At 46.8% G+C, this 25,662-nt stretch overlaps 1 protein-coding gene across 1 annotated transcript in view; it reads right to left on the bottom strand.

Moving 5' to 3' along the window:
• Window positions 1-12,395, bottom strand: part of BTRC (beta-transducin repeat containing E3 ubiquitin protein ligase) — a 176,696-nt gene extending 164,301 nt beyond the window's left edge. Inside the window, 1 exon segment of the mRNA XM_048859264.2 lies at window positions 12,227-12,395. Coding sequence (XP_048715221.1) covers window positions 12,227-12,274 — 48 coding nt within the window. The 5' untranslated portion in view covers window positions 12,275-12,395.
• Window positions 12,396-25,662: the final 13,267 nt, after the last annotated feature.

Raw genomic sequence — 25,662 nt, 5'->3', positions numbered from 1 at the left:
AGCCAAGAGACAAGTAGCGGTAGAGGGTTTATGTCATCTTTGCACTGTTTCCTGCTCTTTTATATTTTTGTTTTGGAAAGGTTCTTCTGGTAGTTGTTTTTGGGTGTTGTAATGTCAGCTGGCCTGAGTAGCAATAGGCGACTGTCGTACAGGTTTAACTCGTCTACAGATAAAGCCTTTTTTAAAAGTTTATTGCTATCAGTGCATCACCTCATACAATCATGATTTGGGATAAAACTAAAAACATGATCGGGGCAATTATACATGACTAAGCAACACTATTCCTCTATGCGGTTAGGTACAGCAATTCACCCTTCAATACCTTCCTTCTATGAACCTACACTGCCACCCCCAAATCCGTTATTCAACATGTCATGCATAAGTATATTGCACAGCAATCAAGCAAACATTCCCCAAAATCCATTAGCTCCTTTCCCCCCAACAAGCACATTCATACAGGTACTATTCCCCTCTTCCACTGGGCTGTACAAGTCCATACTGTAAGAACTCAAAACATCCCCGACCTCTGCTTCCTGGGTGCCAGCTCGAGACAGATGCACTGTTTGGCTGAGCATAACGATTCAGCGGCCCCTCACGGTCATAGGTCCATTCAGGAGGAAATGACTCACCTCTGGCTTCACAAAGGTTGCGAGGAGCACAGCAAGCCATAGTAATGCAGACAGCGTTGATGACACTGGCATCCAAATGGCTCTGTGGACACCTCTACCAGGATTTTATGCATGCAATAACCTCTACCATGCAACAACCACTCTTCACCTGCTGAGAGTGTAAACAAACCTCCTTTTGCCAGAGCCTCTAAAATCAGGGTGTAGTTTCATAAAACAAGGCAAAAAGAGGTAGGCACGGTCCCCCAGAATAACAGTGGGGACTGCAACTCCATTTATAGTATCATTTAGTGGGACTAGCATGCCAGCCTGTCCATAAATGTAGACTCCCGAATGGCGAATAACTGACACTGTGAACCTTTCCAGTGCAGCCCACACTGACATTCATAAATCAGCCTCTGTGATCCATGAGGGCCTGCATGACAATGTAGTGCCCTTTGCGGTCTATTCCTCACATGCGCCTTAAGGAGGGCGAACTAAGAACACGAGTCCCATCAATGGCCCTAGTGCAGTTTGGAAACCCCATTATCTCAAAGTCAGCAATTGCCTCCAGAATATCTTGAATGCCTGCCACCTTGGGGTACACCACATGCCTGATAGCAGAGGTTTCTGAGGCAACCACTTCAACCACAGTCAACTCTCCAACATCAAACTGGTAGACATCAGACTTGTAGCAGTCTGGGGTAGCCAGCTTCCAGGCGGTCATAGCAGCCCGCTTATGGACAGGCAAGAGTGCCTCACGTGTGTGTCTTTACACTAGAAAGTCAGGGAAAGCTGCTAACAAAGCTCCAGAAATGTAGCTTTCTTCACGCGAAAGTTCTAGACCCACTGCTGGTCATCCTAGGTCTTGTAGTGCTGCACCAGATGCACTGGTTGTTCTGAGCAGCATCTGCCAGTGCAAATCTGCCATGCCAGGGTACTGTTCCTCCTCTGCCTCCTCCTCCATGATGAAATCCATCAGGTACCTTTGGTGGGTCAGAAAGTGCCATGGAAATGTCCACCAGCATCTCATGGAAGATCTGCCTGTTTCCTGACACAGGAGTGAAGTGCAAGCAAGAGAAGTTCTTCAAAAGGTTGGCTCCAGTATCTGGGAGAACACAGACCAAAATGACTGCTCGGCAGGCTGGTCACACTTCCTGTAACATGCAGGGTGGGCAGTAAAGATTTCCCACAGTGCATCATGGTCAAAGGGCTAGAGTGGGTACATTTCAGGAAGGTGCTAGAGGCTCTGGGATATGTTTGGTTTGACTCCGGTCAACAAGCTGCAGTGTGGACACCAGAGCCCCAGGTTCAAGCCCAGATTTGAAAAATCTTAGCATAGGGTTAAGAATCAGTGTAGATGATCAAGCCCAGGGTTCTCTAACACAGGTCAGCTGACTCAAGTCCCACTAACCCCGGGCTTACACTGCAATGTAGATTTACTGTAAGTAGGTATTTATAGATTGTAATCAAGCCATCCCTTAGCCTTCTCTCTATTACGCTAACTAAATTGAGCTCCTTGAGTCTATCACTGTAAGGCATGATTTCTAATTTTTTAATCATTCTCTGAATCCCCTCCAGTTTATCAACATCTCTATTTAATTGTTGACACCAGAACAGGACACAGCATTCCATCGGTGATCTCACCAGTGCCAAATCCAGAGGTAAAATAACTTACTCCAGAGTCCCCTGTTTATGCATCCCAGGATCTGATTAGCTCTTTTGGCTACAGTGTCCCACTGGGATTCTCCACCACGACCCCAAATCTTTCAGAGTCCCTGTGTCATAGAACCATAGAATATCAGGGTTGGAAGGGACCTCAGGAGGTCATCTAGTCCAACCCCCTGCTCAAAGCAGGACCAATCCCCAATTAAATCATCCCAGCCAGGGCTTTGTCAAGCCTGACCTTAAAAACTTCGAAGGAAGGAGATTCCACCACCTCCCTAGGTAATGCATTCCAGTGTTTCACTGCCCTCCTAGTGGAAAAGTTTTTCCTAATATCCAACCTAAACCTCCCCTACTGCAACTTGAGACCATTACTCCTTGTTCTGTCATCTGCCACCACTGAGAACAGTCTAGAGCCATCCTCTTTGGAACCCCCTTTCAGGTAGTTGAAAACAGCTATCAAATCCCCCCTCATTTTTCTCTTCCGCAGACTAAACATCCGCAGTTCCCTCAGCCTCTCCTCATAACTCATGTGTTCCAGTCCCCTAATCATTTTTGTTGCCCTCCGATGGACTCTCTCCAATTTTTCCACATCCTTTTTGTAGCGTGGGGCCCAAAACTGGACACAGGACTCCAGATGAGGCCTCACCAGTGTCGAATAGAGTGGAACAATCACGTCCCTCGATCTGCTGGCAATGCCCCTACGTATACAGCCCAAAATGCCATTGGCCTTCTTGGCAACAAGGGCGCACTGTTGACTCATATTCAGCTTCTCGTCCACTGTAACCCCTAGGTCCTTTTCTGCAGAACTGCTGCCTACCCATTTGGTCCCTAGTCTGTAGCGATGCATGGGATTCTTCCGTCCTAAGTGCAGGACTCTGCACTTGTCCTTGTTGAACCTCATCAGATTTCTTTTTGCCCAATCCTCTAATTTGTCTAGGTCCCTCTGTATCCTATCCCTACCCTCTAGTGTATCTACCTCTGCTCCCAGTTTAGTGTCATCTGCAAACTTGCTGAGGGTGCAATCCACACCATCCTGGAGCATCCCCCGTCCTGTAAGTATGTCCTATATTCTTTGCTCCCAGATGAACACATTTACATTTAGTCGTACTAAACCACATAGTCTGCTCGTGCCCAGTTTAAAAAGCAAACTAGATTGCTCCGAATCAGTGACCCATCTTCTTCATTATTTACCACTCCCCCAATTTTGGGGTCATCTGCAAACTTTATCAGTGATGATTTTATGTTTTCTTCCAGGTCATTGATAAAGATGTTAGATAGCACGGGGCCAAGAATTGAGACTCTTGGAAAGAGATCTGCTCAGTGATCATTCCCCATTTACAGTTATATTAAGACCGATCAGTTTTTAATTCATTTAGTGTGCTCCACATTCATTTTATATTGTTCTAGTTTTTTAATCAAAATGACATGTGGTACCAAGTTGTGCGCCTACATTACAGTAATTTCATCTAGACCACATTTCCCTAGTTTGCTGGTGAGAATGTTCAGTGGGACTGTGACAAAAGCCTTACTAAAATCAAGATCTATCACGTCTACTGCTTCCCCCATCCACCAGGCCAGTAACCCTGCCAAAGAAGGCAATTAGGTCGGTTTGGCAAGATTTCTTCTTGACAAATCCATGTTGGCTATTCCTTAGAACCCTATTACCCTCCCAGTGCTTACCAACAAATTGTTTAATAATTTGTTCCAGTATCTTTGCAGGTATCAAAGTTAGGCTGACTGGTCTATAAATTCCCAGGTGCCCTTTTTTCCCCATTTGGAAGATAGGTATTATGTTTGCCCTTCTCCAATTCTTCTGGTACCTCACTTGTCCTCCAGGAGTTCTCGAAGGTAACTGCTAATGGCTCCAAGATTGCTTCAGTTAATTCCCTAAGTACCACAGGTGTATTTCATGAGGCCTGGCCTACTTGAATAAATCTAACTTATCTAAATATTCTTTAATGTGTTATTTTCCAGTTTTGGTTTGCGTCCCCCTTGTAGTTAACATTGATTGGTGACCAAATATTCAATGCATAAGCCTTTTTAGTGAAGACTGAAGCAAAACAGGCATTAACCATCTCAGTCTCCTTGATGTCATTTGTTATTAGCTCCCCTTCCACACTAAGTAGAGGCCTTTCCTTCATCTTTCTCTTGGTCCTAATGTATTTTAAAAATCTCTTCTTATTGTCTTCTATGTCCCTTGCTAGGCTAAAGCACAAAATAAGTTACACCTTTCTGATTTTGTCCCCAAGCAATTGTGCTATTCTTTTTGTATTCCCCCTTATTAATCTCTCCATGTTTCCACTTTCTGTAGGATTCCTTTTTGTTTTTCAGGTCATTAAAGAGCTCATATTGGCCTCTTACTATTCTTCCTATCTTTTCTTTTCATCAGCACAGTTTGCAGTTGTGCCTTTAATACAGTCTCTTTGAGAAACTGCTAGCTCTCCTGAACTCCTTTATTCCTTAGATACATGTCTCCTTATGTTTCCCTTGTCTTGGATACTTGGTATTCTCTATCAAAATGAAAGCAATGCAAGCATACTATTACCTGTAAAAAGCAATTTATCTAAAATAACTATTAAAACAATTATTAAGTTCTGGGATATTAAAGGTTCGTTCTTACCAACACCCAAGCTAGAAGTAGTCAATACAAACTGGACCACCACAGAGGCTAAGAATTTGAATGTCTGTTTTCACTGCAAATGCCTTTACTAAAGCAGCCAGAGAAAAACAGTTAATTAACTCAGGATTCACTTTTCCTTTAAGATCCAAATCATGTTGGATCCTGCTTAGCTTATTGGCTGGCTTACTAGGAGGAGGTCAAAAGTCACTACAAATCTAGTAATCACGAAATTTAAGGAAACACAGGGTTTTTCTGGCAATGCAATGATAGCATGTTCCCATAGTTGCTGTAAACCATACGCGATGGGCAAGGGAATATAACACACTTTGCATTTACATAGCACCTTAACAACAACAAATAAACCTAGCTCTTATATAGCATTGTTCATCCATAGATCTCAAAGTCTTTAGAGTCCTGGAGGATCAATGCCAATACAGTCAATGGGGGATGAAACAAATGTGTATATTTATTAAACAGTACTGGAAGATTCACAAAGGCAGAAGCTGTTGAAAAAGCTAATGGCCTGACATTCTTATGGCACTAAAGGGTATTCAGCACCTCCCAGGATCAGGCCTTATATCTCTCCATTCCAGGGAAGGGAAATGTAAATTTGTATGTGGAAGACAGACTATATCAGTGAAGAATGACAGTATCAACATCTTCCCATCCATGAACCACGGCAGGAATGCCGGTGGGCAGAGATTGCCTCATTCACATATAGTGAAAAACAGAAGGTAAAACTTAAATCTATATTAAAATACTGCCTGCAGAGGCATTTTAAACAGGATCCTAAATTGATCAGGTACAGCTCCATGCACTGCTAATTAAATACAATTGAAGTTGTCACTAGTCCATTCAGGAAAACAGATGTTGCTTCACAGAGCCTTGATATTTTTCTTAAATACCTTTCAGAATGAGGATCAAAAATATGAACTCTTATAAAAAGGCCTTTATTGTATTTTTATAGCATATTACATACCTTGTAACAATCATTTTGTTAAGTGTGACTGTCAGTTTTATTTTCTGTCCCTTTTTTCCTGGCTATTTACAAGCTTTGTAAGAATCATTCCTTAATTAAGTCTCAACATAGTTTCATATAAATGGATTCCTGGAATTAAAAACGTTCAGACTTAAGAAATGATTGTTACGGAGACTGTAACAGGCTGTAAAAAAAAGAATGCCACTTTAAACAAAGATTTCTCATTTTAATTAAAAAGATAATCATCAGAACATTCATACACTTAAAAGAACCATTTGAAGCTACTTTGAAAAAAATATCTACTATTCTATGCAGGCGTACATAGTTTAGTTTATATGACATTTAATCAAAGTCTCAGCTGAGCCTATTACATTTATTCTTTAAGCACTGTATCTACATTTTTAAACAGTTTATTCAAATAGGGAAGTTACTTATTGAACTCCTCATTCTTAGTACTTTTGAAAATGGTTATGACAATAAAATTCCATATTCTTTAACAAAACAAAAAAAAACCCAGAGCTTTATTTAAAACAAGACGTTTTTTCAAATACTAAAGGAGCATATGTAATTCTCCTCTAAGCTTATGCATTAATAGGGCACCATATCTCTTATAACTTAAACCTTTTGATGACTGCTGTTTTATCCAGGGTATTTAAGAAACACCACAAAATGGATGATGGGAACACAGGTAGATTGCAGTGCTATAAAATCCCTCCTGCACTTGCTACAGAGCACTGGCCTATACAATTCATGCTGCCTTATACCTTACATTTATACAGTAGTTTTCATCCAAAAGGATCCAAGAGAATCCTTACAAGATTAGGTTGATGCATAAACTACACAGAGGGAATCACTTAACTCACCACTAAAATATCTCTGAGGATGAGCTGCTTAACAGTACAACAATAATTTAGGATTGTAAGTGAATATTATGTCTACTTGAAACTGTAGGAGTAATTTGGGTAGGTAGAATGTCATTACCTAAAATTAATTATATAATATGTATTACATATGATCAGACTTATCTAATAAATCGATGAGAGATACAGGTTGGATGCAACATAAATATATCATTGACAGGTAATCAAGCTACTACCAACTAGCAGGGACAAGGGCTTCCTTTCCTCTGCTATCCTCATCTGCTCAAAAAACAACTCCAATATGAGCCCACTTCGTTTTTCAAAATGTCAAATCTATAAACTGATTTCTGACACACAGAAAAAGAATAAGCTCCTGTTTTTACACAAGGCTTCATTTCATCCATTAAGTCACTGGATGAGGTTTCAATATAACATTTTCCATCACTGGCTAGGTGAGAAAACACCAACAACAAAATTAGCATGCATTTCTTCTTGACATCTAGTGGCTTAGCAATTGATCCAATGTCATTACTGATGATTAGTCACAAAACATTTTAAAAATGAAAAACAATCTTACAGACAGGGACAGAGATACCACCACCTACTGAACTGTTTTCAAACAGTCATTACATGTGACTCTGTAGTAAAAACGAAAATACCAGAAGCCAGATAGATAATGGGTCTGGTCGATATGAAGAGTTTCTCAATATCTGATATGGAAAGGCACACTTTGGCTCTTGTGAAAGATGCCATGTAAATCAATAATTAATTGCATATCCCACTTCGGCCCAATCTATGACCCACTTAGTCAGTCAGAGTGATGGTATACCAAGCATATCATCCATGTGGACATATGGGAGAGTAAACTGTGGATGATCCACCACTGGATGAACTACAATACATCTTTCCAGATCTATGTAGATACTTATATGGCTGCCATCACCACGATACCTAAGCAACTCCCAAGCATTTAGAGAGAGAAATCAACAAACCAGTTTTCCAACATGACCTGGTTGGCATGTACAATTGCCCCTTGTACCTACTCCAAAATCTGCTCTATGCAGAGCCCCCATAATCAGGGATGTGAGAAGAGCAGAAGACCCCAAGAAATCCAATTAGGGACCTTGCTTTGCCAATCTAATTAAAGTGGGAAGTGCTCAGAAACTATAGTGAAGGGTGCCAATATAAATCCTCCCCCTCCCCCCCAAAAACAGATATAAATAAGATAAGAACTTAAGAATGGCCATACTGGGTCAGACCAACAGCCCATCTAGCACAGTATCCTATCTTCTGACAGTGGCAAGGGCCAGATGCTTCAGAGGGATTGAACAGAATAGGACAATTATCAAGTGATCCATCCCATCATCCACTCCCAGCTTTTGGTAGTTAGAAGTTTAGGACACCCAGGGCACAGGATCACATCCCTGATGATCTTGGCTAATAGCCATCGATGGACTTATCGTCCATGAACTTATCTCATTCTTTTTTGAACCCACTTATACTTTTGGCCTTCACAACATCCCCTGGCAACAGACTGACTGTGTTGTGTGAAGTAGTACTTCCTTTTGTTTGTTTTAAACCTGCTGCCTATTAATTTAATTGGGTGACCTCCAGTTCTTCTGTTATGGGAAGGGGTATAAAACACTTCCTTATTCTTTCTCCACACCATTCATGATTTTATAGACTTCTGTCGTATCCCCTCTTATTTGTCTCTTCCAAGCTGAAAAGTCCCAGTCTTTTAAATATCCCATCATATCAAAGTTGTTCTATACACTTTTTTGTTGCCCTTCTCTGTACCTTTTCAATTCTAATATATCTTTTTTGAGATGGGGTGACCAGAACTGCAGGAAGTATTCAAGGTATGGGCATACGATGGATTTATACAGTGGCATTATGATATTTTCTGCCTTACCATCTATCCCAATCCTAATGGTTCATAACGTTGTTAGCTTTTTTGACTACCGCTGCACACTGAGCAGATGTTTTCAGAGAACTATCCAGAATGACCCCAAGATCACTTTCTTGAGTGGCAACAGCTAGTTTAGACCCCATCATTTTGTATGTATAGCTGGAATTAGGTATTCCAATGCACATTACTTTGCATTTATCAGCATTGAATTTCATCTGCCATTTTGTTACCCCGTCACCCAGTTTTGTGAGGTCCCCTCAAAACTCTTCGCAGTCAGCTTTGGACTTAACTATCTTAAGTAATTTTGTATCATCTGCAAATTTTGCCACCTGTTTACCCCTTATTTCCAGATCATTTATGAATATGTTGAACAGCACTGGTCCCAGTACAGATCGCCGAGGGACACCGTTATTTACCTCTCCCCACCCTGAAAATGGACCATTTATTCTTACCCTTTGTTGCCTATCTTTTAACCAATTACTGATCCATGAGAGAACCTTCCATCTTATCCATGACAGATTATTTTGCCTAAGAGCCTTTGGTGAGGGACCCTGTGAAAGGCTTTCTGAATGTCCAAGTACACTATATCCACTGGATCACCCTTGTCCACATGTTTGTTGACCCCCTCAAAGAATTTTAATAGATTGGCAAGGCATGATTTGCAAAAGCTGTGTTGACTTCCCCAAACAAATCATGTTAATCTATGTGGCTAATAATTCTGTTCTTTACTATAGTTTCAACCAATTTGCCTGCTTCTGAAGTTAGGTTTACTGTCCTACAATTGCCAGGAACACCTCTGGAACCTTTTTTAAAAACTAGCATCACATTAGTGATCCTCCAGTCAACTGGTACAGAAGCTGATTTAAGTGACAGGCTACACAGCACTCACAAATCTTCAAATAAAAGACTCTCTCTCTTCCCTTCCAGTTTATAAAATAAAATGCTTAGTTTATCGTTTTTCTTATTTGATTGCTTTTGTTTCTTTGTGTGTTTTGCATGTCTGTGTGTAAAGAACTCTTTTAGGGAAAACTAAAAAGCAAAGCACTCTGTCATTTATTCCTCAATTCAGTGAAGTCCTTGGTCACTCAACACTCAGAGTGAGTTCAACAGTCTATGGCCTGTTCCTGTGAAAGTTCTTTCTCCCACACTGACTCGCCTCTCCCAATTCATTGACGTTTCATTGTTCCAGCAGAACATAGCCTGGCTGTGGTCATGGAAGGTCAGGTATTCCATCAGATACCTAGGGTCAATACCATGGAGGGCTCCAAATATCAGGTCAGAGACCTTGAACTGGACTCTTTATTCAATTGGGAGCCGATGTGGAATCAGGAGCATCAACATGGTGCTCTGTACTACTAAGTAGACAGCTAGAATTTTTTCAAGGTGCAAGACTTCATGACTCCTAGTTACAATAAATTGTAATTATCAAGCCTAGAGGTAGGTCACAGATGAGTGGATTATTATGGCCAGATATATATCCAACGGGATATGGCATACTCCTCATGTCAATCACATATGGAGAGGGCATTTTTTGCTGCCAAAGATATTTTGACATCCAATATCTTTTTCACCTCTTCAACCTGAGATTCCATAAACCTGACAAAAATACAAGGAACTGGCAAAAGAATTCAATGATCTGAACAGAAACAAGAGATTTAAAAACCGATATCAATTCTACAAGACAAAAAAATAGAAGCTAATTAAGAGTTTAGACTTTCTACTACCTTTTGAAGTGCAAATGAAAGCCAAGATTTGTATCTAGTGTTTCAATATTTCCACGTTAGCTGTATTTTAGACTCTTTATGAGTAAAGATTTAATTCTGTGCCACTGAATCATTAATCCACAACAAATAAACTTTCAGCAAATGTTGCCAGTCACTTGAAATGTATTCTTAGAAGCAGAACAGTTTAGAGCATCTAAAATTAGCATTTAATTAAGCTGGCATCACTGTTTGCTTCAGTTTCTTGATGCTATTTTCCAACCAAAAATCTAGAAATATCAACAATGGTAAAAAAAAGAATATAACTGCTTCATTTAGTATATTATCTTAAATCTAAACAGTCAAATTTGAAAACTGATTTGGCTACTGATGCCCAAAGCTATTTTCTGTGCCACAGGCCCATTTATAAACCAAGACAGTATAATGGCTATTTACATCCACTCTATTAACAAGGATATGTAGCAGGAAAACATAACCGATTAAAACATCATTATATACAATTCCGCACCCAAGATAAAAAGGGGCATAAGGGAAAAATTAAAAAGAAACCCCACTATGGAGAGCGGATGTGCAGATGAAACTAATACACCCCACAAACTACATGCAGAACAAAATCTTCACCTCTCTCAGGCACCAGTGCTTGATGGGTCACCTCGTACCACCAAATCAGGCTAGAAATCTTGTTTAGAATCTCTAGGACCACCAGAGAACTGCAACCATACTGCAGGTGCCCCCCTGTCCCCCAGTGCAATGTCTCTTGTCCACATGCTCTTGCACCCAAAGCCCAACATTTAACCCCACCTCCTATAGGTAAGCCCTATTCCCATCACTAGCATCCCCCAACCCAGCCAAAAGATACCCCAAGCTCTACTACTTGTCTCACTATGTACTGCCAACACTGGCCAACTTTACAACTGTTCAGGTGCCTTCCCCCCATACCAGCACTCACTCTTCCTCCAAGGCGCCTGCCTCGCATATTCCAGAACTTGCCCCCTTCCTGACTCAGCACCGTGGCATATTTCCCCACCCAGTTCTGCCCCAAGTGCCCCCCGTGCTTCAACACTCTGGTGTTCACCCTTTGAGACTCCCAATACTGCCTTCACCATCACCACCTGCTCCTACCCCCTCAGGTGCCCACCCATCCCTTCCCCTCCCCCAAGCCTACCTTCCCCAGGCCTTTGCCTCCCGCCGCTCAGCACCCCCCCATGCCCTGTTCCCCAGCCCTTTACCCTCCCCCACCCTTGGGAATCCCACAGCTTAGCGCTCACCTGTCCCCCCAACGCCTGGCTCCCCCAAACACTGACCCCTCCCTCCCAGGAGGCCCCCCCGCCCCAAGCTCAGCAGCCCGCCCCTCCAACTCCCCCCACCCCAAACTCAGCAGCCCGCCCCCCCAACTCCCCCCTCTCCCAGCCCTTTGCCCCCCAACCTCAGCACGCCCCCCACTTGCCTCTCCCCCTAGTCGGACCCACACCCCAACCTCAGCACGCCCCCCGCCCCCAGCCCTTTGCCCCCCAACCTCAGCACGCCCCCCACTTGCCTCTCCCCCTAGTCGGCCCCACACCCCAACCTCAGCACGCCCCCCGCCCCCAGCCCTTTGCCCCCCAACCTCAGCACGCCCCCCCACTTGTCCCTCCCCCTAGTCGGCCCCACACCCCAACCTCAGCACGCCCCCCTCCCCCAGCCCTTTGCCCCCCAACCTCAGCACGCCCCCCGCCCCCAGCCCTTTGCCCCCCAACCTCAGCACGCCCCCCGCCCCCAGCCCTTTGCCCCCCAACCTCAGCACGCCCCCCCACTTGCCCCTCCCCCTAGTCGGCCCCACACCCGTCCTCCAGCCCGCCAGGGGCCCCGGCCCTTTGCCCCTCACCATGAACTTCAGGGCCTTCTCCTGCAGCACGGCCTCCGCCGGGTCCATAGCCCCGCTCCGCCGCCGCCGGTCCGGGGCCTGGGCCGCCCCCTCCCTCAGTGCCAGGCAGGCCGCAGCCAGCGCAAGCAGGAACCGCCGCTTCCCCTGGCAGGGCGCACGCGCCGCCCGCAGACCCACGGGAAACGTAGTCCCCAGCGGCGGCACAGGCAAGCGCCTGGGAGGCATAGAGGCACTACAGCTCCCGGCATGCCGCGCGGCGACCGCCCATCCGCGCCCCGCAGCCGCTCTGCGCATGCCAGGCCGGACGGCGGGCAGCGGTGGCTGATGGGAGTTGTAGTCTATTTGGGCTGTAGGTGGGCAAGCCTGTGCAGTATCACTGCGAGGAGTCCCATTAGTCTGCTGATCTTTCTCTGACAGGCTCGTCTCCTGGAGTCATGTGATGAGGGCGGCCCTTGGCTTCTTCTTTTTTTTTTTTAAAGGAAGTTTCTAGCTCTGGTGGTTGCAGAGGGAGGTTGGAAGCGGGCCCAGGTGTAGCTTGGTGGCTCATGTGCCAGCCCAACATTTGTCTTTGGGTTTTACCAGGTCTGACTCGAGAATTTTTGATGCTCCCAAGTTTGCAATTCCCCATTATCCTCACTGTCGTCACTGTGCTAAAGCCTAGGACCTTCGGCAGGGCCCAGCCCCCAGTTACGCTAGGCGCTGTACAGACATAGAACAAAGAACTGGTCTCTGCCCCAAACCGCTTGCAATCGACAGCCAACGGGTGGCTACAGACAGACTGAGGGGGAGCAGAAGGAAACAATGAGACGATGCTGGTCGGAGCGCTGGGCAGCTGTCTCGCAGGGCAGCAGGTGTTGTGATTTGTAGCGAATTGTTGCAGCAAAAGAGGATTTTAAAGGAGGGCGGTGAGTAGGTTGGTAGAGGTTTATGACGTGCTCCTCCCGACTGCAAGAGGTGGTATAGGAGACAACGTGAAGGTGTTCATCTGAAAACATTAACGAGTGGGTGGCGAAGGCTCAAGGCATTGGCAGAGCAGAGGCAGAAGTTGATCTCTCAGTCGCGTGTAGGAGTTGACAGGTGGGGTGGGGATCGACCACAAAGGGCCTTGCAAACTAAAACAAGTAGCTGCCGCTGCCTAGGAGGATGTGGCTGCAAGTGACCCAGCATGGCACTGGGGTACGACATCGTGCCCAGGGCCTCCCTGCTCCATGGCTGAATGGGTGGAGTGCTTGGGAGCATTGTTTGCTAGAGGGTGGGGAGAGGCAGTTGCTTTTTCATAGCTCCTCACCAGCCCATGCTGCAGTGCCACAGTGTCAGCATCACCCTCATTTCCCCCTGGGCAGGCAGGAAGCTGCAGCAGCAGCATGGGCCAGAGCTGACTACAGCGTGAGTTAAGCCCTGACCTCTGCCCCTTGCTGGCCATGAGTGAGACACTCCCCAGAATGCCCCCCACCTCCCAGGGATAAGACCAGGCTGCCTCCTCCCTGCCCCCTCTGAGATGGGACCAGCCCGCTAACCCCCCTTGACCTGATTTTTTCTGAAATGATGCCCCTGTGGGGGGGATGGTTAAGGCCCTACAGATGAGTTCTGCAGCCTAGTGCCAGGCCGCAGAGGATTTCAATGGCAGTATGGTGCACCCCACAGCTGCCGAGAACTTCACTGCAACAGCATGGCTAGAACCAGAGCCTTGTCATCTGAGCTAAAAGGGAATCTCCATTGGTCGCTGAAGAGTATAGGGCCTATGACACACAGCTGAGCAGTTCTGTCAATGTAGCTAATGCAGGCAGACTGCGCTGGTGGAAAACTGTGCTTGTCCTGCTGTGACTTACCCCTGTAATACACTGATGAAACCCTCGTTTCAGTATTTCACACCATTGTGTTTGCATCCATGCAAGCAACATCACTTGCGTCCACACAGTGCCACGCTGTAAGCAGGGTGCAGTGCAGGTAGGTATCCCAGAGTCCCTTGCACTGCCTCCAGGCTCCCTGGATTTTGGGCAATTTTCTTGGCATATTGTGGGATACCTGCTGACTTGCAAGGGAATTTGGGGAGCAGACATCACACACTCATCATCCCTGTTCTTTCCCAGTATCCTAGGACTGAACTGTTGCCCCTGTCATTTCCAGACTGTTCCCCACCAGTATGGATGAGGCCCAGAGGAATAACCATTCCTGTTCATTATGAGGTCAGATTCTGCTATATTGGACTGGCCCCAAGGCACCAGCTAGAACAATCGCAAGCAGAGGAAGTCACCAGAGGAGAAACCCTGCTTTGATGCCAGTCAGGTATTCCTGTTCGATCAATTCTCAGAGCAGCAGCAGCCAACACGCACTGAATGGTGAGACCAGATTGTTATGGAGACGGTGGAGGAGGAGAAGTAGAGCTCCAGAACTTCAGGATGCAGAAGGTCAGTTTCCTGGAGTAGCATATCAAGTTTGCCCTGGCCCCAGTTAAAAAAACAGGAAGAAGAAGGGGTTGTTAACTACTTGTGTAAGGACTTGTCTTCACTGGAAAACTACATCCTGTTAGAACACGACTTTGAGGAGGTGTGGTAGCTACGACTTACTAGTTGTACTGAGGTAGCACCTGGGAACCTCAGTCATGGCCCAGGACCCCATTGTGCTCGACTCGGTACAAACACAGAACAAGTCAGTCTGTGCTCCAAAGAACTTACAGTAGAAGTAACAGGATGTTAAACATGACTTTGCAGTCGGTGTAGACAGGGACAAATGGCGTTTACCATCTTGTCAGCTGATCGTAGGTACATCTGGTCGGCTGAACAAGACCTAAAAGCAACAGCTCTAAGAACACAAGCAGCCCGAACGTCACAGTGCAACGCTGGCTGGCTCTCAAAACTCTGCACTGCTCTGCTCGGTTGCTCCTCATCGCTCTCTGCTGCCACTTCATCCTATAACTTCTCCAGATCATCTTTTCTAACTACGCCCTTTGCCTCCTTCTCCCCCTCTTAGTTTCATGCTTTCCTTCATGCCTCCCCTTATGAGCTGAACAGCCTCAAACAACCTGTGTGCCAGTCACTTCCCTCTTCTTTGAACCCCTTCTCAAAACCGGTGCTTCATTTGTAATGAAAGAGACGCTGGGGCTTAGCCCCGACAGGCCCCAGCACAAATTAAGCACTAGCTTAGCACTAGAGCGGCGGCTGCTGGCTGGGAGCCCAGCTCTGAAGGCAGCGCCGCAGCCAGCAGCAGCGCGGAAGTGAGGGTGGCCTGGTCTGGTGTATTGCTACCCTTCTGTGTTGGTGCTGGTGCTGCCTTCAGAACTGGGTGGCCAGAGAGCCGTGGCTGCTGGCTGGGGGCCCAGAGGTGCCAGAGCTATGAACTACCAAGCCTGGCGGGGCTGAAGCTCAGCCCCAGCAAGCTCCGACACAAATGAAGCACTGCTTAAACCCACTCCTGGGAATCTTTGTCAGTGGCGAAGACTCAGCAGCTGAAGTAGGGGCTGGGTATTTTCCTGGCTCTGTATAGCACTGTGGACACTTACAGCATTATACAAACAATCGTCATTACGAATGAGGGTGTAATACAAGGGGGTCACGACCATATCAGGCCCTAGAGCCCTCGCGCCCCAAGCTCTGGGTCAGTGCTCCAGCCGCAATGCAAACTTGGATGCAGTTGGCCACTGTGTAACTAGAACCTTTCTGCAACAGCATGAAAGGCTCAATGATTTTGATCATGTGGTTTATGTGACAATGCTGTTTGATGCAAGCCTAATTGTAGGAAAATTGGAAAGTGCAATACTACAGGAGCATATGCCACTGTCCCAAGGCCCTTAAGGCTGGTTAATCTATCTGGATTGTAGCCACTGTCATTTACACTAGCTCAAGTTCTTTTGATCATCATAAACACAGACCTGGAGAAAGAGTTAGAATCTAACATGGGGCTTATGCCAGACACAGTCAGAGTTCAGATACTTCATTTAGCCTGGACAGCAGAAGTGAGTTATTAAAACTATTAATTACTTGTATTACTGTAGCACCTAGAAGCACCAAGCATGGCCCAACATGCCTTTGTGCCTGGCCCTGTACAAACACAGAACAAAAAGACAGTCCCTGCCCTAAAGAGTTTACAATCTAAGTATAAGACAAGAGACAACAGCTGGATGCAGATAGAGGAGGGAATATAAGGAAACAATGAGACAATATCGTAATGCACTGTATAAATCCATGGTACGCCCACACCTTGAATCCTGCCTGCAGATCTCAAAAAAGGTATATTAGAATTGGAAAAAGTTCAGAGAAGGGCAACAAAAATGATTAGGGGCATAGACGCCGACTTCTGCTCCCACCGGTGCGTGCTTGACCTTCCTCTGCCCCAACCCCGCCCCACCCCCACCCCTTCCATGAGGCCCCGCCCCTGCCCCACCCCCATTCCAACCCATTGCCCAAAGTCCCCACCCCAACCCACCCCCTCCCTGTCCCTATTCTGACTCCTTCCCCAAATCCCTGCTCTGGCCCCACCTCTTCCCCGCCTCCTCCCCGAGTGTGCCACGTTCCCGCTCCTCCCCCTGCCCCCAGAACATCCAAACAGCTGTTTGGCGGTGGCCAGGCGGGAATTGCTGTGAGGCAGGTGGAGAAGCGGGGATGCGACATGCTCAGGGGAGGAGGCGGAGGAGCGGAGCTTGGCTGCTGGTGGGTGCAGAGCACCCACTAATTTTTCCCCGTGGGTGCTCCAGCCCCATGGGGTCGGCACCTATGATTAGGGGATGGAGCAGCTTCCACTGAGGAGAGACTAAAAAGAAAAGGAGTACTTGTGGCACCTTAGAGACTAACCAATTTATTTGAGCATGAGCTTTTGTGAGCTACAGCTCACTTCATCGGATGCATACCGTGGAAACTGCAGCAGACTTTATATATACACAGAGAATATGAAACAATACCTCCTCCCACCCCACTGTCCTGCTGGTAATAGCTTATCTAAAGTGATCATCAGGTGGGCCATTTCCAGCACAAATCCAGGTTTTCTCACCCTCCACCCCCCCACACAAATTCACTCTCCTGCTGGTGATAGCCCATCCAAAGTGACAACTCTTTACACAATGTGCATGATAATGAAGTTGGGCTATTTCCTGCACAAATCCAGGTTAAAAAAAAAAGAGATGACTACGGGGCGGGTCTGACAGGGGTCTGTGAAATCACAACTGGGGTGGAGACAGTGAACAGGGACGTGTTATTTACCCCTTCACATAACCCAAGCACCAGAGGGTCACCCAATGACATTAACAGGCAGCACAAACAAAAGGAAGTATTTCTTCACACAACGCACAGTCAGCGTGTGGAACTCCTTGCCGGAGGATGTTGTGAAGGCCTGGGTTCAAAAAGGAACTAGATAAGTTCCTGGAGGATAGGTCCATCAATGGCTATTAGCCAAAACCATCAGGGATGCAACCCGATGCTCTGGGTGACCTAAGCCTCTAGCAACCAGAAGCTGGGAGTGGATGACAGGGGATGGATCACTTGATAATTGCCCTGTTCTGTTCATTTCCTGGCACTGGCCACTGTCAGAAGACAGGATACTGGGCTAGATGGACCTTTGGTCTGATCTCATATGGCCATTCTTATTTTCTTAATATTGGGCAACATGATAGACAGTGATCTCAGTACCTGATTTAGGGACCCAGAGTTATGAAGGGGAAGTGAAAACGGATTCATCCCTCCTTTCTCACCCTGTCTCATTACTCAAGAAGATAAAGCACAGCAAATCTTAAACAAGTACATTATAACATACTGTTTGGATCACCGTTAGTGAGGTCCTCGCCACTTGTGATCAATGAGCCCATGGCTTTTTCTACAACAGCATGTTTGTCCTGGCCAAAACTCTAACAACTTCAGTTTTCAAGGGGATAAAATATTCTGTCCTGAGCGCTGCAGGGGTGGCTGCATTTTATGGTGGCCACATGGCCATGTACTGAGTTTGGGATCATTCTAGAGGAAAGATGCTGCTTTACTGTAAAGTTATCATTGGGATTATTTTTGTGCTGTCACATTGCTCTGTGCATTGCAGACTCTGTGGACCACATCCACAGTGTAACTCCATGTTAATTTGCTGCGGCAATCATTAATTGGATAAGGAACAGCTGGTGCTTTGCTTTAAGTGAAGATGATTGGGTCAGTAAATAAACGTTTGGTTAAACGATCTACCGCAGGTATTTCACTACCTCTCTCCGCATTCCAGAGGGTTTTCATTTCTTGTCCCAGTGACCCTCGGAGGAAGCAGCAGGAGCCAGCCATGAGACATTGGGAGCTTTAATCAGAGCAGTTCCTTTGGGCATTAGTGTCTGAATTTTCATATTTTGAATAATAAAGGATGATTTTAAATTAAATTTGTGGGCTTGCCATCTGTGTGTGTTTGGACTTATTTGGCAGTCCCTGGCCTTAATTATTCCCATAGTAAAATAAAAATAAAGGAAATTGAGGGGGAAGGAGAAAATTGGCAAGAGAAGGCCTTGTTATTCCCTTTGGCGTGCAAGATCTTTGGGGCAAGGACTGTCAATGTTCCATATTATACAGCCCTGCCCCCTAGCACTTGGTGGAGGAGAGGCCAAGGTTAGACTTGGACAGCCGGGCCTGGGAAGCCTCAATGGATTAGCATAGAAATGTAGGGCTGGAAGGGACCTCGAGACGTCATCAAGTCCAGCCCCCCGCTCCCTTGAAAAGGGCAGTGTGAACAAAATGTCCCCTCTCTTCCAGCTCAACCTCTTCAGCCTGCTTCTGCAGGGACCTCTGGGTACTTTCCACTGCCCCTGCTGCCCAAAGCACCGGTAATCCCAGTTGGATGCTGCCTGTATAGTAGAAACCTCCAGGGTCATTGCCCTGCAATAGTAGCTCCTCTGCCCCCTGCCACCAGCTGCCGGGTGCATTGCCAGGAGAAAAAGAGCATTAGTCGAAGCATCCCTACACCACAGTGATCCCCAGCTGCCAGAACAGGGCTGTTGGCTGCCAGGGGAAGATAGAGCAGGATGAAGGACGAAGGATGCCCTCTCTAGTGCTGGGGCCTGGGTCCCTTCTGGCCTCCCCCTTCCAGCTCTGTGCCTAGCACAGTTCTCAGAGCTTGGAGGATCTGGGCCCGGTGAGACTGAGCTGGAAATCTCCCGGGGCAATTCAAATATGTCGGGGGGCTTCCCGCAAAGCCATTCAGTTGAGCCACATCCCCTACCCTGAGCTTCAAGACTCAGGGCCAGTGTGTGCGTCCATTCAGCAGAAGAGCTCCCACGGACTTGAGTAGGAGCGGGTGTTACATGGGCAGACTTCTCCTCCGCCTGACATCTGCTCCAAAGAGCTCTGCCTGCCCACTGGGCTGGGCTCAGAGAGGCACTAAGGGAAAGTCCGGAACAACACACGTGTCTACAGGAGACTCGTAGCAGTTAAAGAAAAGAGGGGGGAAGCTGTGAGATGCTTCAGGCAGGGCTGTGATAACAGGGGAGATGTCCTGATTCACCAGGGGTTTAGCTGGTAGTAGCAGAAAGCTTTCAGCGTATCCTGCCCTCTGCAGAATCATCAGCACGTGGCACACCAGTCTTTGAGCTCTGCGGTCCCCCTGTCCTAGAGGTGCCTTGTGACTGCAGGATTGGCACAATTGTCTGGGCTGGCAGAGGCATCAGCTTTCTCATAAGGTTAGTGGTGCTTCCATTGCGGGTGGGAGGCTCCCAAGAACCCTCTTCACCACCAAATTTTATTGTCAGGGCAGTTGATTGCGCCTGCTAACTCCCAGCAGATGCAGGGTCTGAGCAGGAAGCTGGCATGCACAGCACAGCGCTGTAGCAGCCATGTATTTGTATTGGATGCTGCAGGGAGGAAGGTGACAAAGGGTTGCTTTGGGGTTTTGCCTACTTTACAGTCAGCCAGCAGACTTGCTGGCTGAGATCTTTAGGGAGAGCCAGGCGGACAGTCTCCCAGTTACTTGTGATCTCTCTCTCTCTTGCACCCCTTGGAGATTTAACTCCTTGGGGTGTGAAATGATAGGGAAAAAGCCTGGGGAATGTGACTGCAGAGCCACGGAAGGAGCAGAGGATTCAGGCAGGACTCTGGGGATGATGTCTGTGTTCTTGTCCCAGTTCTGCCACTGCCTTATTGCGTGCCCTTGAGCATGTCTCTTCCTCGTTCCCCATTTACAAAGGGAGGCTGAGAATACCAACCTCACAGGACTGTTTCAGGCTGAATTAATTTGACCATCCCACAGGGGTGTAAAATTCCCTCTCCTTGGCACTGTCTGTAATTTTTAACATTTGAGAATGAATTTAATGCCCCTGAAAGGGCGCGGGTCATAGTGCTGGCGAGAGCTGGGTGCGCTATAAGCTTCCCACACATAGCATGGCCAATGGGCTGCGGTACTGACCCACAGCCCTCTGCTAGTCAGATCCTAGGTGCCACAAACACACACACAGGTTTGCTGATGCACCTCAATCCTAACTCGAGGACCTTCCTGGTCTTCCAGGCTTGAGTCTCCCAAACGCAGCTCTGTAAACGCTCCCTCCATCCCAATCTACGGCACCTTTCGCTTTTCCAGTCCCAGGCCACCTTCACATGTGGTTCTGCTGACATACCTCAGCCCTGAGTCAGTTTCACCACTTCCCTGGTTAGCTCAAGCATTATCCAAGATCCTTCAATGAAAGTCACAAGGGCAGGGCACAGGGTTACCATCCCTAGTTTAGACGAGTGCAAAGGAGAAAGAACCCCCCCAAAAACCCAACAGAACAAAACAACCCTAACAACCAGTACCTAGGAGTCAGAAAGGCCTTGTAAAGCCTCATAAATATTTAGCTTGTCCTCATGTAAAATATATGACTTTGTGTAAGGATCAGGCGAAGATGGGGCATGATTTTTTTCTGATTTATGGACCCAGCGACGGATTATTCATAGCAGAGCAGCTGTGTGGAAAGATTCATCCACTGCAAAATGTGATTGTACATCAGGCAGTGTGAGGGAACGGAGCTATGACTAATGGCTGCTTTACATATAAATGAGAAGGTTTGTGCTAGGAACTGTAAAAAATAAAAAACAAAAAAATACTCTCGCTTAGCTGACGGTCCCATCGCAAGCGCTGCCCAGGGGCCAGGGGAAGGAAAGAACAAGCCGGCCTGAAGGACTGGCTTCCTTGACATCCGCCAAACATGTAATAAATAAGGGAACAGAGGCTACAAAGGACAAATCCATCCTTGGTTTTGGTGCACCGACTGCAGTGGGTCTCACAACAAGGAAGGATCTTACGCTAGTGGAGGGGGTTCTCCGGCCATGTCGCCCATTCTGAGCCCTGTGAAATTGCTTCCATTCGTGGCTGGTGCAGGTGCTGAGTTCTTGTACTCGGCACAAAGGGGGCCAGACCCTGATTTGATCAGAAGCTGAAGGTTTCAGTGGGGAGGTTGGGGAGGCGGTTGACATGGCACTGGTGTAGTCCCTTTGTTACTCCAACCCCTCCCTTCCCAGACTCACTCTTGTATCCGAGACGGGTTGTCTAGACATTGCAGATGTTGGGTCTGTAATTTATAACAATGGCCTCCAGAAGGCAATTCCAATTTGTTTCGCTAAAGCTTTAAGTTACAGGCAGTGAGATCTCCTGTAAATACTCTTGACTTACATCATAACTACACAAGAGGGTTTGCTTGGCGAATACCCACTCACTATGCAGTGATCACATCTCTGCCGAATCCTTTGGAGGTGTGTTATACTTCTCAGGTCCAAAAGTAATTGCTGCATGACTGGGACAGTAAGAATTAGTTAGTTACTTGACATTATAGGGGATCAAGGTTGTGGACCCAATCCCAAAGTCCTTAATCAGGCAAAACTCCTGTTAATTTCTATGCTTGAATAAGAAGCTTCAGGGCTGGGCCCTGTGGGATTTTATGTTACCCACCCTCTGCTGTCTTCCTTTCTTGTGCATTTCATTAACTGCCTTCTCTCTTCATTCAAAATCCTCCTGCAAACTAGAGCTGGGTTCCCAGTTGAAAAAGTCCAATCTCTCTTTGAAAAAAGGACCAGCTATCAACAATTAAAAACCGAGGAAACCTCCCACAGTCTAGAGCTGCATCTGCTTATCCATGTATTAACTCTTCTATCTGCCCTGTTTAGAACCAGAATTCCTTGGAGCACGTTTCACCAAGTCTCCCTCTGTGTGTTGAGCAACACTGAGCACACTGATGAAACCTTCTCTGCCTGGTCCTCAAACCAGCCTTTTAAATATGACCTCCATCATGGGTCTGCCCTTACAAGGTCACCCACAGCTGTTATGGTCACCACTGGAGGATGTATCGACAAGACCTCTGAGCCAGAGATGAAACAAACCTCCACAAGGAAGGACCATTCACAAGGGAAGGGAGCAGTTCAGTCTCCAAGGCCCAGACAATCCGTTACTTCTACGCTGCGACTGCCCGTGAGGAGGTGGTTTTACCACCTGAGCTGGTAGCAATGTGGCCTGGATCGTTGTCTAGAAGGTTCTAGACTGAGACCGTCTCCTCATTTCACACAAAGGCCAGACCACAGACCAGGCACACAGAGACTACGGTGAGGAGGGCGGTATAAGAATCTAGACTGAACAGAACAGGAACAATTTTCATCCACCACTGATTTGGGATGAATCTCAGCAAATGGCACTGAGAGGAAACGCCTCAAGACAAACACCATTGCTAATCCCACCATCCTCCCATGCCAGCATACAGCCTCTTGCTGACCCCATCTGTTAGAACAACACACCTCTCTGGTTACGACCAAGACAGCACTTCCACTATAAGCTGGAATTTTCTGGCTGTTATAACGACCCAACACATGCACACAAGATAGTTTGTGCTGAAATCTCTCTTGCTTTCCTCTCAAAGCTCACTTTTTCATTTTGCAAAGGTGGACAGAATTCCAGTTAGCTAAGTGTGAAAAAACAAAAAAAGTGCAATTTAGGCCCCAATCTTGCAATCCCCAGCTCCATGCAGGTGGGCCCTTGCATTTGCTCAGAGTCCCAGACCCATCCTTGGCTTTCAGACAACTAAAAATTATGCTGCTCATTTTTAAACTGCAAGTATGGCCTGGATGCAAGACTTTTACCACACACTTCAGCGGGAGCAGGATGCGCTCTCATTGGGTAGGATTTGGCATGAACGGTATGAAGGAATCGGGTGTCTAAATAAAGCTGCATTACACATTACGCTATTTTGAAAAAATATGGGGTTTTTTTACAAGTTGCCAAGGTGCAATGCCTCAGCTGTATCTGTGCCCCGACATGCGTCTATCTAGATAGCTACACGGTGAATTAAAGCAGCTGCAGTGATTGGACGTTTAAGTAGCACACAGTAAACGTCGATTTGCACATGTGCCTCAGAGCCCCAACCTAGCATGGGGCCCCAGTCTGCCACGTGCAGTACAAATACATAGGAGAGACAGTCCCTGCCTCAGAGAACTTACGATTGAAGGCCTTCATTCTGCAGAGACTTATGTACAGGGTTAACTTTATGCTCCATTGACTCCTGGGGGGCTGCTCACATGGCTGAAGTGAAGGTCTTTGCAGGGTTGGGATGTCAATAGACTAGGCAGACAAAGGATGGATCATTAGTCCCATTTTACAGATGGAGAACTGAGGCAGAGAGAGAATACATGATGTGGCCACGGTTACACAGGGCATCTGTGGCAGACCCAAGAATTAAGAACATAAGAGCTGCTGTACTGGGTCAGACCACGGTCCATCTTGCCTAGTAGCCTGTCTTCAACAGTGGCCCATACCAGAGGTTCAGGGGAAGTGCATGGAACATGGCAATTATGGAGTGATCTGCTCCTGTCTTCCCCTGCCTGCTTCTGGTAGTCAGAAGTTTAGGGTAGCCCCTAAACTGAACCCAGATCTCCTGAGTCCCAACCCACTGCCTTAGCCACAAGAGCAAAAATTTTTTCTTTCTAAACAAAAATCAAGGGGAGCAGAGGGAACAAAAAACCCTACCTGGTGTCAAGACTGAGTTTGATAAGTTTAGGGAGGGGATGGCATGATAAGGTTGCCTACAATGGCACATGGCCCATCCGTGACTGCTATTAGCAAATATCTCCAATGGCTGGGGCACGAGACGCTCAATGGGGAGGGCTCTGAGTTACTATAGAATTCTTTCCCAGCTGTCTGGCTGGTGGGTCTTGCCCACATGCTCAGGGTCTAACTGATCGCCGTATTTTGGGTCAGAAAGGAACTTTCCTGCAGATCAGATTGTCAGAGACCCTGGTAGAGCTTGTGCAGCATGGGGCACGGGGTCACTTGGTGGTTTGAACTATTTAGATACCAGACTCCTTCAAACTATGCATGCCAAATCCTACCCTATGAGAGTTTATCCTGCTCCCGCTGAAGTGTGTGGTAAAAGTCTTGCATCCAGGCCATATTTGCGGTTTTAAAATGAGCAGCATAAATGGTGGATTCTTTGTACCTTGAAGTCTTTAAATTGTGATTTGAGGACTTCAGTAACTCAGCCAGAGGTTAGGGGTTTATTACAAGAGTGGGCGGGTGAGGTTCTGTGGCCTGTGATGTGTAGGAGGTCAGGCTAGAGGATCAGGATGGTCCCTTCTGGCCTTAAAGTCTGTGTTAATGCAACACGAAGGTTGTGATTTTAAATATCCAAATGTCAGAACATTCAACAGTAGGTTCCCACAGCATTCTTAACTCTCCCACATTGCACTAAAGCACTGGAGTGACAGCATAGATTGCAATCCAGGACACGGCATATACATAAGTGAATCATAGAATCATAGAATCATAGAATATCAGGGTAGGAAGGGACCTCAGGAGGTCATCTAGTTCAACCCCCTGCTCAAAAGCAGGACCCATACCCAATTAAATCATCCCAGCCAGGGCTTTGTCAAGCCTGACCTTAAAAACTTCGAAGGAAGGAGATTCCACCACCTCCCTAGGCAACGCATTCCAGCGTTTCACCACCCTCCTAGTGAAAAAGTTTTTCCTAATATCCAACCTAAACCTCCCCCACTGCAACTTGAGACCATTACTCCTTGTCCTGTCCTCTTCCACCACTGAGAATAGTCTAGAACCATCCTCTCTGGAACCACCTCTCAGGTAGTTGAAAGCAGCTATCAAATCCCCCCTCATTCTTCTCTTCTGCAGACTAAACAATCCCAGTTCCCTCAGCCTCTCCTCATAAGTCATGTGTTCCAGACCCCTAATCATTTTTGTTGCCCTTCGCTGGACTCTCTCCAATTTATCCACATCCTTCTTGTAGTGTGGGGCCCAAAACTGGACACAGTACTCCAGATGAGGCCTCACCAATGTCGAATAGAGGGGGACGATCATGTCCCTCGATCTGCTCGCTATGCCCCTACTTATACATCCCAAAATGCCATTGGCCTTCTTGGCAACAAGGGCACACTGCTGACTCATATCCAGCTTCTCGTCCACTGTCACCCCTAGGTCCTTTTCTGCAGAACTGCTGCCTACCCATTCGGTCCCTCGTCTGTAGC

This window comes from Caretta caretta, chromosome 7 (assembly GCF_965140235.1).
Source record: "Caretta caretta isolate rCarCar2 chromosome 7, rCarCar1.hap1, whole genome shotgun sequence".
In the NCBI taxonomy this organism is placed as follows: domain Eukaryota; kingdom Metazoa; phylum Chordata; order Testudines; family Cheloniidae; genus Caretta; species Caretta caretta.
This window is presented reverse-complemented; position numbering and strand designations above follow the sequence as displayed.